Source organism: Pristis pectinata, chromosome 1 (genome assembly GCF_009764475.1).
Source record: "Pristis pectinata isolate sPriPec2 chromosome 1, sPriPec2.1.pri, whole genome shotgun sequence".
NCBI lineage: Eukaryota > Metazoa > Chordata > Chondrichthyes > Rhinopristiformes > Pristidae > Pristis > Pristis pectinata.
The window spans coordinates 136,007,255-136,026,055 of NC_067405.1; the positions used below are offsets into that span (position 1 = coordinate 136,007,255).

The following is an 18,801-nucleotide window of genomic DNA, read 5'->3' on the forward strand; positions in this document are numbered from 1 at the left end:
GGTACCAGACTAGCAGATTTTTTCAGACTATTGGATGTTACTCATATTAATACACAAACGTGCTTTTATTTCACTTTCTTTATGTTATACAGTAGTAGTATAATAAACTTCTCAGTGAACCAGTGAGTTTAAAGGGTGTATGAAATATACATGCTCTCCAGATCCCAGCTAGGCCACAAATCTAACCATGCTCCTGACCTCTGGTATTCCAGACCCCAACCCCAGTTCCATCTGCACATCCTGCCCACAGTCTGAATACTGGTCCTGGATGCACTCCAGACTCCTGGCACTGGCCAAACACCCCACTTGTACTTTGGACCCCAGCTAACATCCTGTGTTAATGAACGAGCCTATTGTTAGATTATCAGTATTTTTGAACAGTCAAATGCTAGATCATTGAAGTTTTACTTTTAGAGATTGTGACTTGCACACTCAAGTGTAAGTCATTAAAATAGATCAAATAAGCAATGGCCTAACACTAATCCCTGCGGAATGCCACTATTCATCTTTCTCCATTCTGAAAAACAACCATCTACTATAGTCCTCTGTTGCCTGCTTCTTATCCAACTGTGTACCCACGCTATCAATGTCTCTTTTTAAGTATTTCTTGCCTATCCTTATAACTGAAGTTTCTCCTGAATCATTTTAGTAAATCTCTTCTACACCCTCTCTAAAGGCTTCACATCTTTCCTAAAGAACTGGAGATAATAGTCCTAAGGTTTATCATGATTTTCCTATTCTTATACACTACTGAGAACAAGACTGTTTTACTCTGTATGAATTGATTCAGTGTAGAAATCTACTTGGATTGCTTTAGTGATAAATTTCCAGTCTATAGTGCTAGTATGCTGTTACATAAACACAAAAAAAATGCTCTATAAATGACCACCAGTGCCCTTTTTGTTTCCCCAAACCAAACCCCAAAATAAAAAAAAACATAATCCTGAAGTATTCTCTTCAGGTTACTCAAATCTGCTGAACCAAAAGAAAGTTTATGATGTAAAAAGTGTTTTATACAGGTTACTCTCCAAACACTGCTCAGCATTTGGTGATTACAAAATGAACAGAAGCTAACTTATGAAATTAATCTTAGGGTAGCCAACTAGTTTTTCTCAAAGTAGTTCTATGGAAGGATGTATTTCTCTCTCTAAAACTGCACGTGCCTATGTCAACACCCAAGTATGCAGCTTTGATTGCTTTGTTTCACACACTTGTATCAAACATGACAGTATTCAGTCGCAAAAGTAAAGGCAAAAAAAAGCCTACGTTACATTCTGAAAATAAAAAGTTAATTGTAGACGAAACTAAAAACATGAAGTGGTGCAACCTGCCATACATAAACTGCTCTCAAATTTGGTGGAACACAAAGTTGTTCCACAACTGGCACTTATCCCCACTGCGTCAATGAAACAGAAGCAAACTCAACCAATTATTGACCGTAGTAGGATTTTCAGATAAACAGCCAGTATAGAGTGTGTATAAGTACAGGAAATAAAAGAGGGAAGAAAGAGGAAAAATGTATATACACATGCATAACTAACACAAATTAAAATGTACAATTATTTTTCAGGTTTTAAGACACACTCTTTTATATAAGGTTACTATTTTTAATTACCTTGGAGCTCCAAGGTCTTCAAACCGCAGTCCACTTTGTGACTGTTCCGGTGGCTTTATCCCATATTGCCCAAATCGACTATAGTGTGGAGTTGAAACTGAAGGAGACACCTTTACTTCATCATGTGGTATTGGAATCAAGGGTCTCTTCTGTTCTGTGACAGCAGGTGAACTTTGAGATAATAGGGTAGGACCCTGTGAAACTGGTGAAGTGGTCTGAGTCACTGATGGAGGGGCCCGAGTCATCGGTGGAGGAGCCTGGGACACCAGCGGAAGAGTCTGAGTCATTGGCAGAGGGACCTGAGATACTGGTGGTGGGGCTTGAGAAATCGGCGGTGGTGCTAGAGTCATTGGTGGAGGGGCCAGAGACACCGGTGGAGGTGGCAGAGTCATTGGTGGAGGCGGCAGTGCCATTAATGGAGGCGGCAGAGTCATTGGGGGTGGTGCTCCTGACATTAGTGGAGGGATTCCAGCCATTGGCAGAGGCATCCGAGTTGCTGGTGGAGGGACCTGAGTCACTAGTGGAGGGGCTTGAGAAATGGGAGGAGGAGCCTGAGACATGGGAGGAGGGGCTTGAGACACCAACGAAGGGGCCTGAGACACCAGTGGAGGGGCCTGAGACACAGATGAAGAACCTTGGGAAATTGGTGGACTTTTCTCTTCTGAGGAAACAGAGACTACAGGTGAACTTGTTGCTCCTTGTGTAGAAGAACCAGTTAATGGTGGTGTAGGGGGCATTCCCATGGGTGGCACTGGAGGCATCGGTAGAGTTTGAGATGGCAATCCTCTTGATGTATTTCCCAAGTAATTCTGGGATTGATTGTTCATGTACTGCTGTTGAACATTTCTGAGAGCATCCATTCTTTCTTGAAAGTGATGGTTCGTTGATACCATTTGCTCTTGCCACTGGTTCCACTGTGTTTCATACTGTTGGAGTTGATCCTTGTTAGGATAGGCCTGTAGCTGAGCCTTCCAAATCTGGAACTGTCGCTGCCATTCTTGATACAGAGGGATGAACTGCTGCTGCTGCATCTCTAAATGTCTCAGCTGCATTTCCAGAGGCAGAGACTAAAGAAAAAGAAAACCATTACAGCATATCCTGTTTCGTAAACAGTTTAATGATTCTCTGAATTACCTTCATGTTCACTTAAGAAGGCAGGTGATTTTGCTTCTCCACTTAAAAACAATGCGGTTAGCATAATGCTTTACAGCGCCAGCGATCCAGGTTCAATTTCGGCCACTGTCTGTAAGGAGTTTGTACGTTCTCCCCATGTCTGCATGGGTTTCCTCCCACATTCCAAAGACGTAAGGGTTAGGAACTTTTGGGCATGCTATGTCGGCGCCGGAAGCGTGGCGACACTTGTGGGCTGCCCCCAGAACACTCTACGCAAAAGATGCATTTCACTTTGTGTTTCGATGTACATGTGACTAATAAAGATATCTCATCATCTCATCATTTGAACAGTAGTGTAGATTATGACCACTGATGAATATAAAAACAAACTTAGCAAGAAATCCACAAAACTAAGATACTTTGCAAGAAAAGCAAGAACATTTGTATGATAAAAGTTGCACAAAATGTTCATGATATTCAGAAATAATTTTCTACACATATTTGGCTTTACTCCATTTGTATTATAGCCTAATACAACATGTGAATGCCTGAAAGCATGCAGCATAAATGATAAGTAATTCTCCTCTGGTTTCCCAAAAGGTAAAGCATATTTTTGCAAATGAACATGTCTTTCAATAAACAGAAAAAATAGCCACTTCTTCCCTTGCAGGAGTTTCAATCTGAGAGGTAACTTATCTCTCTACTTCAGAAAATTGAATCTCTTACTTTATTTATCCCCTTCTACCCGAGTTCTTACTAATTTTCAAAATTCTAAACGTTTTAAACTTCAACGTGGAACCAGACATGGATGCCCTTTGCTCTTTGATTTGGCTTTAGAACCTTTGGCTATTTCTTTCCGAGAATCTAGAGATATTGCTGGTATCTCTAGAAGAGGTATTAACCATAAAGTTTCATTATACGCTGATGATTTATCACTCTTTATATCAGATGTTGAAACCTCGTTACCTCCTATGCTTTCTCTACTTTCCTGTTTTAGTCAGTTTTCAGGATACAAATGGAATTTAACACAAGAGTGAACTTTTTCCCTTGAATAACCTGGTACCCCTCGATATTAACCTTCCTTTTAAAATTGTAAGAAATTATTTTAGCTATCTGGGCATATCAATTACTAAAAACTATAAACGTTTATTTAAAGAAAATCTTCTCACCTTACTGTATTACGTGAAAAGGGTGTTATCAAGTTGGTCACCCCTCTCTATATCATTGATTGGCCGAATAAATTCTATTAAAATGAATATTCTACCTAAATTCATATATCTATTTCAGGCTTTACCTGTTTTTATTCCTAAGTCCTTTTTTGACTCTCTTGATTCAATTATATCTTCTTACATATGGAAAAACAAACATCCTAGACCAAATAAAACTCATCTTCAGAAGGTTAAAAAGAATGGAGGCTTAGCCTTACCTAATTTTAGGTTATATTACTGGGCAGTCAGTAATATAGTAATATATGGTATACAGTAATATACGAAATCTTACGTTTTGGTTACATTACATTAATCAAGAGGCTTGTCCAGTATGGGTTTCTTTGGAAGCTAACTCTGTTAAAAATTTTTCTATTATTTCTCTGCTTGGTTCTTCACTTCCTTTATCATTAAATAAATTAACTGATAATTTAGTAGTTAAACACGCTTTGAGGATTTGGTTACAATTTAGAAAATATTTTCGCTTATTGAGATTTTCTTTGTCTGGTCCCATTTTTTCTAATTATCTTTTTAAACCTTCTATGACTGATGTAGTTTTTAAAAAGTGGGACAAATCGGGTATCACTTGTTTACAGGATTTGTTTGCTGGAGGGAATCTTCTGTCAACCAAATATAATTTACCAAAAACTAATTTTTTCCGATATTTTCTTCGATCTCAATTACATTCTTTTCCTATGAGTCCTGATAAAAATTTACTAGATGTAATTTTTAATTTGAAGCCTTCTCATGATGGCTCAATATCTAATATCTATGACAAATTATTAGGAATGAGTAAGGTTCCATTAGATAAAATTAAAAATGCCTGGGATCAAGACTTGCGGATGTCAATTTCTGAAGAAACTTGGAATGAAATTTTTAAATTGGTTAATACTTCGTCATTATGCGCCCATCACTCTCTCCTTCAATTTATAGTGGTCCATAGAGCTCACAAACCATCCTGTTTTTATTCGGATATATCTCCTTATTGTGATAAATGCAATAACGAAGAGGCTTCTTTAATTCATGTTTTGGACGGTGTCAGAGTCTTAAAGAATATTGGACAGAGGTGTTTCAAACTTTTTTTGTCTTTTTAAAATAAATATTAAACTTAATCCTTTGACTGCATTATTTGGGATTGTCAGAGAAAAAGATATAACTCTGGAGGCTTCTGATCTACATATTCTGGCTTTTATTGCTCTTATAGCCAGGAGGGTTGTGTTGCTTAAATGGATGGAAGTTACACTGCCTACTCCTGCTCAATGGTTATGGGATGTTATGTTATGTTACACTTTCAAACCCTGTGGGGATCTTTTTTGAATTATTTTCAAACCTTATGATTTGGTGACTAAAGTACAGATATTGGCTGATATCGTTATGTCTCAAGGGTCTTTCCTTGTCTTTTCTTTTACCAAACAGCTTTGGTTTCTGGTAGTGGATGTAGATTTTTTTAATAATAAAATTATTCCAATTTTTTTCTTTATTAACTAACTATCACGTGATTATTAATTTAGAGTATTGTAATCTCAAATATGATTTAACACAATGTATTCAGTAGTATTTTTATCCTCTCTTTGATGCATGTATTCTATATTTTTTCTGTGGAATTAATAAAAAATATTGCAAAAGGAAAGAAAATTGAATCTCAATGTCCATACCCTGTTAATAGCAAATAATGCCTCTGCTGCCAAAGCAAACCAACCAGTTGAAGCACATGACAGCATTTAAATATAAAACCAAAATGGAAGTGCAGTTCAGATGACGTGCTTATATTTCTAGTTGAAGAAAATAACAAAAACAAGACAAGAGGAAAGGACTGATAGTTTTTAGTTTTATATAAAATTGTGCTAACAGGGCCAAACTGGAGTTGGAATTTTCATTATTATGGCACATTGGGACATTTCACAAACATCATTTTCCCATTTGGACTTAGTTTTCCCTCTGTTGGCTAATTCACTTCATGGCTACATATTAATCCAACCACAAAGCACATGACCATCTCAACCTGATCTTTTACTCCAAAAGAAGTACAAAAACTTAAATGTGAATTTCAACTGCAACTTTGTGACCTCTCAAAAAAACAGCTGCAAATACTGAGAAGTGAAAACTTGCTAAAAAGCCAACACAATGGTACTTCATTGGCTTTGCATGGGCCAAGTCACGTCTTACTAAGGATTGATTTTATGAGGTGACGAAGTGAAATGCGTGGGATTCATGGTGATTTGGCAGTTTGGATGTGGAATTGGCTTGCCCATAGAAGACTGAGGGTAGTGGGCAATGGGACTTACTCTGGCTGGAGGTCTGAGACTAGTGGTGTTCCACAAGAATCCATACTGGGACCTCTGCTGTTTGTGATATATATTAATGACTTGGATGAAAACATGGATGGGTGGCTTAGTAAGTTTGCAAACGATATAAAGACTGGTGGCATTGTGAATAGTGTAGAAGATTGGCAAAGGATACAGCGGGATATAGATCAGTTGCAAATGTGAACAGAGAAATGGCAGATGGAGTTTAATCCGGCCCAGTATGAGGTGTTGCACTTTGGGAGATCAAATGTAAAGGGACAGTGCACAGTTAATGGCAGAACCCTTAACAATCTTGTACAGAGGGATATTGGGATCCAAGTCCATAGCTTCCCAAAAGTGGCTGCACAAGTTGATATGGTTGTAAAGAAGGTGTATAGCATGCTTGCCTTTCGTAGTCGAGTTTAAGAGTCAGGAAGTTATGTTGCAGCTTTATAAAATTCTGGTTAGCCCTCATCTAGACTATTGAAATCAGTTCTGGTCGCCCCATTATAGGAAGGATGTGGAGGCTTTGGAGAGGGTGCAGGAGAGGTTTACTAGCATGCTGCCTGGATTAGAGGGCATGTGTTATGAGGAGAGGATGGACAAACTTGGGTTGTTTTCTCTGGAGAGGTGGAGGCTGTGGGGAGACCTGACAGAAGGTTATGAGGGGCATAGATAGAGTGGGCAGCTGGTATCTTTTTCACCAAGGTCAAAATGTCTAATACTAGACTGCATGCACTTAAGGTGAGAAGGGCTAAATTCAAACAAGATGTGCAGGGTAAGTTTTGTCTTTACAAAAAGAGTAGTGCGTGCCTGGAATGCAATGCCAGGGGTGGTAGTGGAGACACATACAATAGAGGTGTTTAAAAGGCTCTTAGATAGGCACATGAATGTACAGAAAACAGAGAGATATGGACTTGTGTAGGCAAAAGGGACTAGTTTTGTAACCTTTTAATTACTAATTTAATTAGTTCAGCACAACATCGTGGGCCGAAGGGCCTGTTCCTGCACTGTACTGTTCTAATTCTAATTCAAATTCATGGCTCACCAATAGCATTGGCCTATTTAGCTTGGGAAAGCTGTAAGCACATATTCTAGCTGGATATCGTAAGTTGATCAGAAAGTTGAAATCTACACCTGTTAACCTATACTGTTCCCCAGACATCCATTGTGAAATAACTACATACAGCAAGGTCATTCACATTAACAACAACCCCCGTAACCTCATTTTTAGAGGCTTAATGACTCTTCCAGCTAACTGCATTGTTTTTCAGAAACCTTTTCATACAGTAGCCACATCCATGACAGTATAATGGCCTAGAATACTACAAAAGATGAAAATTTTATATGGAATAAACCTAATTTATGACCTAATAGTGAAACAACTTAGTCTTGAACTGCTGAGAAAACAGGTCTCCATTAATCAGGTCTGACTAGGATATGGGTGTTTTAGCCACTTAGACTGGACAAACTTGGATTATTTTCTCTGGAGCAACAGAGGCTGAGGGGTGACCTGATAGAAATATATAAAATTATGAGAGGCATAGAAAGAGTAGATAGAGTTTCTTCCCCAGGGTAGAAATGTCATATACTAGAGGGAATAGGTTTAAAGGTGAGAAGGGAAATGTTTAAATGAGATTTAAGAGGCAAGTTTTATCTTACACAGAGTGGTAAGTGATTGGAACACACTGCCAGGGCAAGTGGTGGAAGTGGATATGATAGCAACATTTAAGAGGCAGTCTGACAGGCACATGAACACGCAGAAAATGGAGGGATATAGACCACGTACAGGCAGTTGGGATTAGTTTAAATTGGCGTCATGGTTGGCACAGATGTAGGCTGAAAGGTCTGTTCCTGTGCTGTACTGTTCTATGTTCTTAAATGACTAATAGGGCCTAAGCTGGCAATTAGCCCTTTGGCCCATGTAGTCCATGCTGGCCTGGTTTTATGCCCAGTCCCATATACCTGCACCCGGACCATCGGCCTCCATACCTCTCTCATTCATGTACCTATCCAAACTTCTCTTAAATGTTACAATCAAACCCACATCCACTACTTCCGCTGGCAGCTCATTCCACATTCGCACCACCCTCTGAGTGAAGTAGCTCCCCCTCGGATTCCCCTCAAATATTTTACCTTTCACCCTAAAACAATGATCTCCACTTCTAGTCTCACCCAACCTGGGGGGTAAAAGCCTGCATGCATTCACCCTATCTATACACTTCATAATTTTGTATACTTCTATAAGACCTCCCCTCGTTCTCCATCACTCCAGGGAATAAAGTCCTAACCTATTCCTGTAACTCAGGTCCTCAAGTCCCAGCAACATCTGTGTAAATTTTTTCTGCACTCTTTCAAGCTTATTGATATCTTTCCTGTAGGTTGGTGACCAGAACTGCACACAATACTCTAAATTTGGCCTCACCAACGTTTTCTACAAATTCAACATAACATCCCAACTCCAGTACTCAATGTCCTGATGTATGAAGGCCAATGTACCAAAAGCTCTCTTTACGACCCTATCTATCTGCAATGCCACTTTCAAGGAATTATGGATCTGTATTCCCAAGTCCCTTTGTTCTACCACACACCTCAGTGCTCCACCATTCACTGTGTAAGTTTTACCCTGGTTTGTCCTCCCAAAGTGCATCACCTCACACTTGTCTGCATTAAATTCCATCTGCCATTTTTCAGCCTATTTTCCCAGCTGGTCCAGATCACTTTACAAAGCTTTGATAGCCTTCCTCGCTGACCACTACACCCCCAATCTTGGTGTCATCTGCAAATTTGCTGATCCAGTTTACCACATTATCATCTAAATCATTAATATTGATGATAAACAACAACGGACCCAGCACCGATCCCTGCGGCACACCACTAGTCACAGGCCTCCAACCAGAGAGAGAACCATCTACTACCACTCTCTGGCTTCTTCCACTGAGCCAACGTTGAATCCAATGGGCTACTTCATCCTGAACGCCAAGAGACTTAACCTTCAGGATCAGCATCCCATGCTGGACTTTGTCAAAGGCCTTGCTAAAGTCCATGTAGACAACGTCCACCGACTTCCCTTCATCAACCTTCCTGGTAACCTCCTCGAAAAACTCTATTAGATTGGTTAGACATGACCTGCCACGCACAAAGCCATGTTGATTATCCCTAATCAGGCCCTGTCTATCCAAATACTTATATATCCTGTCCCTCAGAATACCTTCCAATAATTTACCCATGACTGACGTCAGGCTCACCAGCCTATACTTTCCCGGTTTATTCTTAAAGCCTTTCTTAAACAACGGAACAACATTAGCTATCCTCCAGCACCTCACCCATGGCTAACGACGTTTTAAGTATCTCTGCCAGGGCCCGTGCAATTTCTGCACTAGCCTCCCACAAGGTCTGAGGGGACACCTCATCAGGCCCTGGGGGTTTATCCACCCGAATTCGCCTCAAGACAGCAAGCACCTTCTCTTCCGTAATCTGGATACAGTCCATGACCTCACTACTCTTTTTCCTCAGTTCTATAGACTCTGTGTCTGTCTCCCGAGTAAACCAGATGCAAAAAATTCATTTAAAATCTTCCCCATCTCTTTCGGCTCCATGCATAGATGACCACGCTGACCTTCAAGTGGACCAATTTTGTCCCTGGGTATCCTTTTGCTCTTAGTATAGCTATAGAAACCCTTTGGATTCTCTTTCACCTTGTCTGCCAGAGCAACCTTTTAGCCCTCCTGATTTCTCTGTTAAATGTACTCTTGTATTTCTTAAACTCAAGTGCCTCATTTGATCCGAACTGCCTATACCTGATATGCACTTCCTTCTTTTTCTTTACCAATATCTCTCAATAACCAAGGTTCCCTAAACCTGTTAGCCTTGCCTTTTCTCCTAACAGGAACATACAGATTCTGTACTCTAAGTATTTTGCTCTTGAAGGCCTCCCACTTACCAAGCATCTCTTTGCCGGAAACAAACTGTCCCAGTCCACGCCTGCCAGATCCCTTCTGATGCCATCAAAATTGGCCTTCCTCCAGTTTAGAATCATAACCCTAGGACCAGTGCTATCCTTTTCCATAATTATCTTGAAACTATTGGAATTATGATCACTAGATCCAAAGTGTTCCCCTACACTCACTTCTGTCACCTGTCCTGTCTCATTCCCCAAGAGGAGATCCAGTATTGCATTCTCTCTAGTTGGGACCTCTACATATTGATTAAGGAAACTTTCCTGAACACAGTTGACAAACTCGATCCCATCCAGTCCTTTTACAGTATGGGAGTCCCAGTCAATATATGGAAAGTTAAAATCACCTACAATTACAACTTAATATTTCCTGCAACTGTCTGCTATCTCTTTACAAATTTGCTCCTCTAAATCCTGCTATTGGGAGGTCTATAATATAGTTACATTAATGTGGTCATCTTTTTTTTCATTCCTCAGTTCCACCCAAATTAGCTCAGTAGTCGAGCCCTCCAGTATATCCTCTCTGAGCACTGCTGTGAGATTTTCCCTGATGAGTAATGCCAACCTTCCCCCTTTAATACCTCCACCTCTATCATGTCTAAACCAATGGAACCCCAGAACATTGAGCTGCCAGTCCTGCCCCTCCTGCAACCAAGTCTCACTAATGGCTACAACAACATAATTCCACATACAGATCCACGCTCTAAGTTCATCTGCCTTACCTGTAATACTCCTTGCATTTAAATAGATGCAACTCAGAACATTAGTCCCACCACGCTCAACCTTTCGGTTTCCACCTTTGTTTGTAGTGTTAACATCTACTTTCCCCACGGCCTCTCCACTTGCTGTCCTGCCACTCTGGTTCCCAGCCCACTGTAACTCTAGTTTAAACCCTCCCAAGCAGCACTAGCAAACCTTCCTGCAAGGATATTGGTCCCCCTCCAGTTCAGGTGCAAACCGCCCTGTTTGTACTGCCCTGGAAGGGAGCCCAATGATCTAAAAATCTGAAGCCCTCCCTCCTGCCCCATCTGCTCAGCCACATGTTAAACTGCACTATCTTCCTATTTCTTGCCTCACTAGCATGTGGCACCGGTAGCAATCCTGAGATCCCCACCCTGGAGGTTCTGTCTTTTAACTTAGCACCTAACTCCCTGAATTCCCTTTGCAGGACCTTGTCACTTTTCCTGCCTATGTCATTGGTACCGACATGTACATGACCTCTGGCTGCTCATCCTCCCCCTTAAGAATGCTATGGACTCGATCCAAGACATCTCTGACCCTGGTACCTGGGAGGCAACATACCATCCGAGGGTCTCGTTCTCGTCCACAGAACCTCCTGACTGTTCCCCTAACCAATGAATCCCCTATTGCTACTGCTTACCTTACCTTCCCTTCTGAGCCAAAGAGCTAGACTCAAGTGCCCGAGACATGACCACTGTGGCTTTCCCCTGGTGGGTTCCTCCATCCCCGCCCCCCCCCCCCCCCAACAGTATCTAAAAGGATAGACTTGTTATTGAGAGGAACAGCACAGGGGTACCCTGCACTGACTGCCTATTCCTTTTCTCACCTGCCTCCTGCAACTTAGGTGTGACTGCTTCCCTGTAACTCCTATCTATCAACCCCTCAGTCTCCCAAATGATCTGAAGGTCATCCAGCTCCAGTTCCCTAACCTGGTCTGTAAGGAGCTGCAGCTGGATGCATTTCTCGCAGATGTAGTCATCAGGGACACTGGAGGTCTCCCTGACTCCTCACATCATGCAACAGGAGCACACCACTGAACTGGGTGTCATTCCCACTGCTCTACCTGCGCAATAATAAAGAAAGAAAGAGAGGGAGCTTAACAGACCCTCACCTTAGCCTCCACCTCTTCACGCCTAAGCCTCTCAAGCTAAAGCCTCAGCTCCCCTCCCTGATACTGGCCCACTCCAAAAATATGAGTAACATAACATCATCCTGCTCTCTACATAAATTTGACGGTGACTTTAAATCGATAAATTCGGTCACTCTCTCCTCAATAGCAAAAGATTGCTTAACTAACTTCTGAGTCAACTTGGAATTGTTCCCAGTCATTTCATGTTGCAGCCATATAAAACTTTGGTTTGGCTACAGTGGAGTATTGTATGCAGTTCTGGTTGCTACACAATAGGAACGATGTGGAGGCTTTGGAATGGGTGTAGAAGAGATTAACCAGCAAATTTCCTGGATTGGAGTGCATCAGCTGTAAGGAGAGATCGGACAGACTGGGATTGATAGTAGCCTAAAGCTGCATGCTGCAATAAATATTCTATTAGGTCCTCACATTCACTCACTTACCTTATGACTACACAATTCCAATATCAACCAACTGGGGTACCCACATTTATAAAATGTGACAAGACCAAAAAAAAGTTAGCAAAACCTCATGTTAATTTTGAGATTTCAGGTGGATTGATTTTGTCACATAGCTGCAAGCTGGCATATACGCTACCAATGACTTTGACAGCTTTATCATGCATGACCACTTGTAATAAAGTTTGAAGTTTGTATGTATTTATATATCTAACAGTATGTCATATAACAAATCGGAGTCCGTTTTCATGCTAAAATGAGCAAAGGAAAACTCCAGTGAGTTCTATTTTACCAAAGAATGCAAAGCATATGCAGTGAGTATATTACATAGGGAGCTGAATTTCAAAGCAACCCATGCCCCTGAAACACAACATGCCTATGATAATAAGATGTCATGCAAAAACACAAAACTATCAGGATTGTGCAGCTTTGTTAAGTCATCAAGGAAATAATCAATTTCAAGTTTTAAAAAATGCAAGACATAAATATTTAACTAAAAGTCACAGACCCTAATTACATTGGGTAAATAGATTTATTTTTCCACTCTCCTTGTGATTGTTAAACTCCATTTTAATTGCAATAAGCATAATTGTTATTGCAATAACTATTATCAAAGTTTTATAGTCCACTTCTGTTCTTTGTGAAGTTTTCCTTTCCAGAAAAGGAATCAATGATGTGCAAAGCCAGGTTTTGCACAACTGTTAAGTCACGTCAGTTCTGTAATTACAGCAGCTGATATCCTACACATTCAGAATCCTGAGTTAAGGATAATCACAGAGTCCCTGTACTTGTGAACATGATTGTACACCTCTGTAACCAACCAGCCAAGCAAAATTCTTCACGAAAGCTCACACCTGAATAACTTCACCGGGTGGGGTACTGTGAACCATCTGATATATGTGGAACAATGTTTCAGCAATGAATCAATTTTCTCAGGAAAGGGTGGGTGGAATCATGGAAAAATGAATTGTTTTTCTTCACATCTTGCCCCATTCCACCACAAAAAAATTAAAAGCTATTCGTGAACCACAGCAGCTAGGAGATTGTTGCTTAGCAGGTTTGTATCAGTTTTGTTTTGTAATCACGTACATAATATTGATGAACTGCTGAAAGCAATTTAACTTTTTTTAAACCTTCCCACTGCTATGATAGAAATAAAAGGCCTCTTGCCTTATTTGGGACAACTGTCACAAACCAGCAACAAAAGAAACACACTGAGCATGATTCAGTGTTAAAAACTATTTTATTAATCACTACTTATGATAATACGTAAAATAAAAGTTAAAAAAAAATGTTAGTATGTTAGAATTCAAGAATGTTAAACCTCGAACGTTAACCCCAAAACTAAACTCTTCGTGTGTGTGTGTGACAAAGTCCAAAACTCCCAGTTCCGGAATGGTTCTTAAAGTTCAGTTCCGCAAGCCATAAGATGAAACACGAGCAAGGGCTTCTTCAACAACCACCGTTGTCTGAAGATAAGATGTAGATGTAGAAAAACATAGAGAGAGTACATACGAAATCCAAATGTTCCACGATGGAACCCAAACGACACTCCAGTGTTTACTCGGTAGTGACTTCCTCACCCCGAAAAGCATCCGAACCGTGGTCGTCCACATACAAATACCTGTTTCCTTCTACAGGTCAGCAACAAAGTGAACTCCACCAGATTACTTCCAACTTCCATACATGGATTTCAGTGGCAAACACAGTTATTGTTTCTCATCCATCGATAGAGAAAACAAGCAGGCTGGTGTCTCTCTCCCTTCTCTCTCTCTCCTTCTTCTTCTTCTTCTGACTTCTTCAACAACGTCATTACGTCCTTTATCTTCTATTGACGTAAGCACGCCCCACACACACATACACACACACTCTCTATCTTAAAGGGACTTTCACTGAGTCCATAACACAACTCATTCTGATAAGCATTTACAATAGCAGCATGATGCTGAGAACTCGTGGACAAATATGTGGTAGTGTAGAATTAATCTTTCATTTCTTCTTAATCATGACAGGTCTTTTTAATCCCTTTCCCTCTTCCATTGTAATTATCTAATTGGAAGCACTTCCTTTGAAAAACAAGTACTAGAGCTTTGGGTGGAACATAACAAAGGCTACCCAGCATCGCAAAATCTCTTTTCTTCCCAATACAAATCAGACCGGACATTTTGTGAAACTTCTCTCAATGAAGTAATGGGGCAAAAGTAAGTAAAGTGTGCTTCCCTTAACACTAGGGAATAGCAGATATACTAGAATAGCCCCAGTCCTCTAAAAGTGGTATGATTTTGATCTCTACTCGGCTGAGTCAGCCTAATGGCAACAAGTCCACTACATTCAACCTCTATGGCAAATAACAGTTCAATGCTGTTCTTGCAAATATGCAGTTACTATGAAATTAGGTTCAAATTTAAAATACAGAAACAGAGTGTGGATGCAGATCCTGGGCTAGAATCTTTTTATCAGTGGGATGAACAAGTGTCTAAACCACATTCACTGATTTGTAATTTTATTTTGTAATCAAACAGCAAATCCACAGGAGATATTAAACTATAAAACAAATAGCAATGTAACCTTATAATTATACAATCTGGCTGCCAGGTTCCACAATATTATCTTCTCCCCACAAACTGACGGGGAATTTCCACAGAGACCGAGATTTCTAATATCCAAAGTAAGGGTTTAAACAAAACTAAAAATAAATACATTCCACAATCACATTATTAAAGTTTTCAGCTACATAGCCCTTATGTATTTTAATGTCTTGAATAATTAATCTTTAAACAAGCTAGGTATATATGCTTAAAGCTGTAACTGAGGTATATAAAGATGGTGTAACCTCAACATATGCTATGCACCAGTATCAGAACTGAATAGTTCTGAAGTACTGCAAGGTTTTTAATTAGCCTTGAACAGTTTCAGTCCAATTGTGTGGACTAAACCATTATGCAAAATTATAGAACAATATAGCATAAATCTAAGCCATTCAAGTCTATCATGTCTGTGACAGCACCCTGAATGAACTATTCATTTAGTCAGATTCCCCTCTTTTCCCATTGTCCTGCAGATTTCTCCCCTTCAATTGTATATCTAATTACCTTTTGAATGTCCTCAGGCCTGCTTCCACATATTTTCAGGGAGTGCATTTTAGATCACAACTCATTGTACAGAATAAATTCCCAATTCATCTCTCACATTTAAGCCAAAAATCTCAAGTCAGCCCTTTCTGGTTGCTAATACTTCTGCCACCAGAAACGGTTTCCATCCATTTACTCTGAAGCATCCTCATGATTTTGATAGTTCTATTAACTCGCAACTTAGTCTTCTTGGTTCAAGGAACAATCTCAGCTTCTCTTGAAAGCCTAAATCACTGGTATGATTCCTGTAAATTTCACCTGACACTCTTTAAGGCCTTGGGCATCCTGTAAAGTATGGTGCAAACAATACTCTAGATGAGGTCTAAATAATGATTTACAGAAGTTTAGGATAACTTCCTTGCTTTAATAATTAATGCTGTGTGATATTTTAAAAAGCCTTCTCAAATTTATTCCGCCATCTTCAAAGATTTGCATTCAGGTGTTTACGCTTACAATTATATCATTTAGTTGATATTGCCTCAATCATTATTATTAATGCAGCAGTTCATATTTCTCTGCATAAGTTGGGATCTGCTACCTTAAAAAACCTATTCTAAATAAACATTTCCACAGCGATTACACTGAAGCTAATGTATTGAAAGCTTAAACTAGCTCATAATTCAAATATAATGGCAAAAAGAAAACTGTTTAGAAAAGGGATCATATTTTATAGTGTAAACCAAATTGCACTTCCCTCAGCTTAACTGCTGAATGCATAATTTTATTTATTTGTGATGCACATATGAAGTGCACTGAAGAGCTGGATATGCTACAATAGGAAATAAAGGATCATATCTCCTTGTCCAGCAGACAAATGCATTGCCAGATGTTTGGGCAAAGAGCTCCAAAATGTCCCTTCAACTAACTGAAGGTGAAAGGCATAGATGAAGGAACTAACAGGAAAATCACAGATTAAAGAATCTAACAGAAATGCAATGTTAAATGCTATAAAAATCAAAACAAAAGAGTTTGGGTTGTTCTAACCGACTAACCAAGAAGACTTCAATTGTACCTTTCCAATCATATTTCTTGCATTTGGAGCCATGAATATCAACTTGTAATGATAAAGATTTAAATGTTTTTTTCTGCTATACACAAAACATTACTATATTTTCAGAACCAATCAATTTCCATTACATCACACTGAGGCACCAAAACATCAGAGTAATAGCTTGGACAAAAGTTAGGCTGACACAGAAAACTCTCCAAGATATTCCCAAACAACAGGGTGGCACTAACCTGTATGTGCTGGATTTGCTGCATTAGCTGCTGGTACTGTTGCAGCAGTTGTTGCAGCTGATTATGTTGTTGCATCATGTTTTGCTGCTGATACTCGATGCGCTGTTGCTGCCACTGAGCGGCTGCTGCCTGCAGCATTTTCAACCTCTCCGCTTCCTCTGGATTTTCTGGAGGTTGGATAGTAGGCTAGGAGAAATTCAAATATCATTGCAAAGTTAGGAAATAAGTCTTTTGAAATTGTACATTTCTTTGATATGGCAAATTCTGACACTGTAGAACTTTAGATTTGTTCATTGTGATGTCTTCTAGGTTCTTACATATTTATGAATCAATGAAATTGTTAAATAAAAATTTTGATATGTCCCCAAACAATATGACTCAAATATTATAATGTAAGAGAACTTAGACAATATGAAGAAAAGGAACTCCAATGTGTTACAAATATTCTCACTTTAAAACAGAAAAACTATTTCCTCCTTAAAATCTTAGCATATTCTCTTAAAAAGGCAATGGTTTAAATGTTATCAATACTCACAAACTTTGCTAACTTCTGTGCTAACCAACATCCTCATCTAAATCATAAATGACATCTAATGTGACTGTGATAAAGACAACTATCCCTTTTCATTCTCCTCAACCAGATGCAGCCATTGACATAGTTGGCCACAGCAGGAGTGTCCATCTTGTTACTATGAGAGTCCTTCTGACGCTGATTCTACTATCATTTATGAACAAAAGCTGTGCCTGCTGGGGGATGGATCTACAACTTTGGCAGACAGATGTGAAGAAGACATAGATGACCACACCAACATGGGAGGGAGGCAAAGGGCTTCCAGTTGCTAAGATCTATTTTTCACCATCTAAATCTTAACTGGACAATTACCTGCAAAGGTTTCCCTGCCCATGCCAGCACTGTTATCCCGAAGGTCCCATCCTTAATCCCCTCCTATTTCTCATCTATCTGCCAAGTACATAGGCAATCATCTTTCAAACACCTAAAATCATATTGGGGAACAATTTAAGGCAGTGTCTATTTCAACTAATTCAAGAAACACCATGGAGATTTATTAGCTTTTCAAAGTCATGAACATCTCTGTGCAGTGAATAGGATTAAAATATTTTCTCTTTATGTCAAAGCATGGACAAATAACAAATATTTTTTAAAAAATGGATACATATTTGAAACAGAGGGAAATGAAAAGACAACAGAGCAGTGGAATTGATCTTAGGCTGTTTTTGGAAAATATAAAAACCTGGTACTCTCAATGATGAGAACACAACACTGGGACAGGCCTGATGACCCACAAATAGAAAAGCCGGCTAAGGATGCAGCATAAGATAAACGGGTCAGGAGAAGTGCCATCTGACTGTAGCCACACTATTGATTATGCATCTGCATGGGAGGTAGTGGAAAATATCCTGACATAGGGATTCAATTCACTATCTCTGTCGGAGAGACGAGGGTTGTACCAGTGAGACACATTGACAGAAATTATGTCGATTAGTGACTTCATCAGGGCTGAAATCCTTGAATTCCCCAAACAGCACTGTGGCAGTCACATTACCAAGATGGTAGCAGTTCAACACAAGGTGCACCACCACCTTCTTAAGGAAGGGGAATAAATGTTGACCTTGGCAGTAACATTCTAATCCCATAAATTAATAAGAAAACAGTAGGTTTAAAAGAAAAGCAATAATTGCTTTTTAGCATTATTTTCAATTGTTATAGTCCTATGAAATATAAAGATTGACATTTTTCTATTCGTAGCTGGGATTAAAGGTTTGCATGGGTATGAGCTGGAGAAAAATCAGACACAAAGGATCACAACTACATAACAAAGACTCCCCAATGTTGCACTCATTTATAGGAATGGAATGAGAAACCAACAGCCTTCATTACAGATAGTTAATTTTTGTCATTCAATTT

The 18,801-nt window shown here is 39.6% G+C and overlaps 1 protein-coding gene across 2 annotated transcripts in view; it reads right to left on the reverse strand.

Annotated features, from left to right (window-relative positions):
• LOC127570152 (YLP motif-containing protein 1-like) overlaps positions 1–18,801 on the reverse strand; it is an 88,148-nt gene that overhangs the window by 44,251 nt on the left and 25,096 nt on the right. For both annotated transcript variants that reach the window (XM_052015405.1, XM_052015399.1), the window contains exons 4-5: positions 16,875–17,060; positions 1,616–2,682 (exon numbers count right to left, since the gene is read on the reverse strand). In XM_052015405.1, coding sequence (XP_051871365.1) covers positions 1,616–2,682; positions 16,875–17,060 — 1,253 coding nt within the window. The remainder of the gene's footprint in view (positions 1–1,615; positions 2,683–16,874; positions 17,061–18,801) is intronic.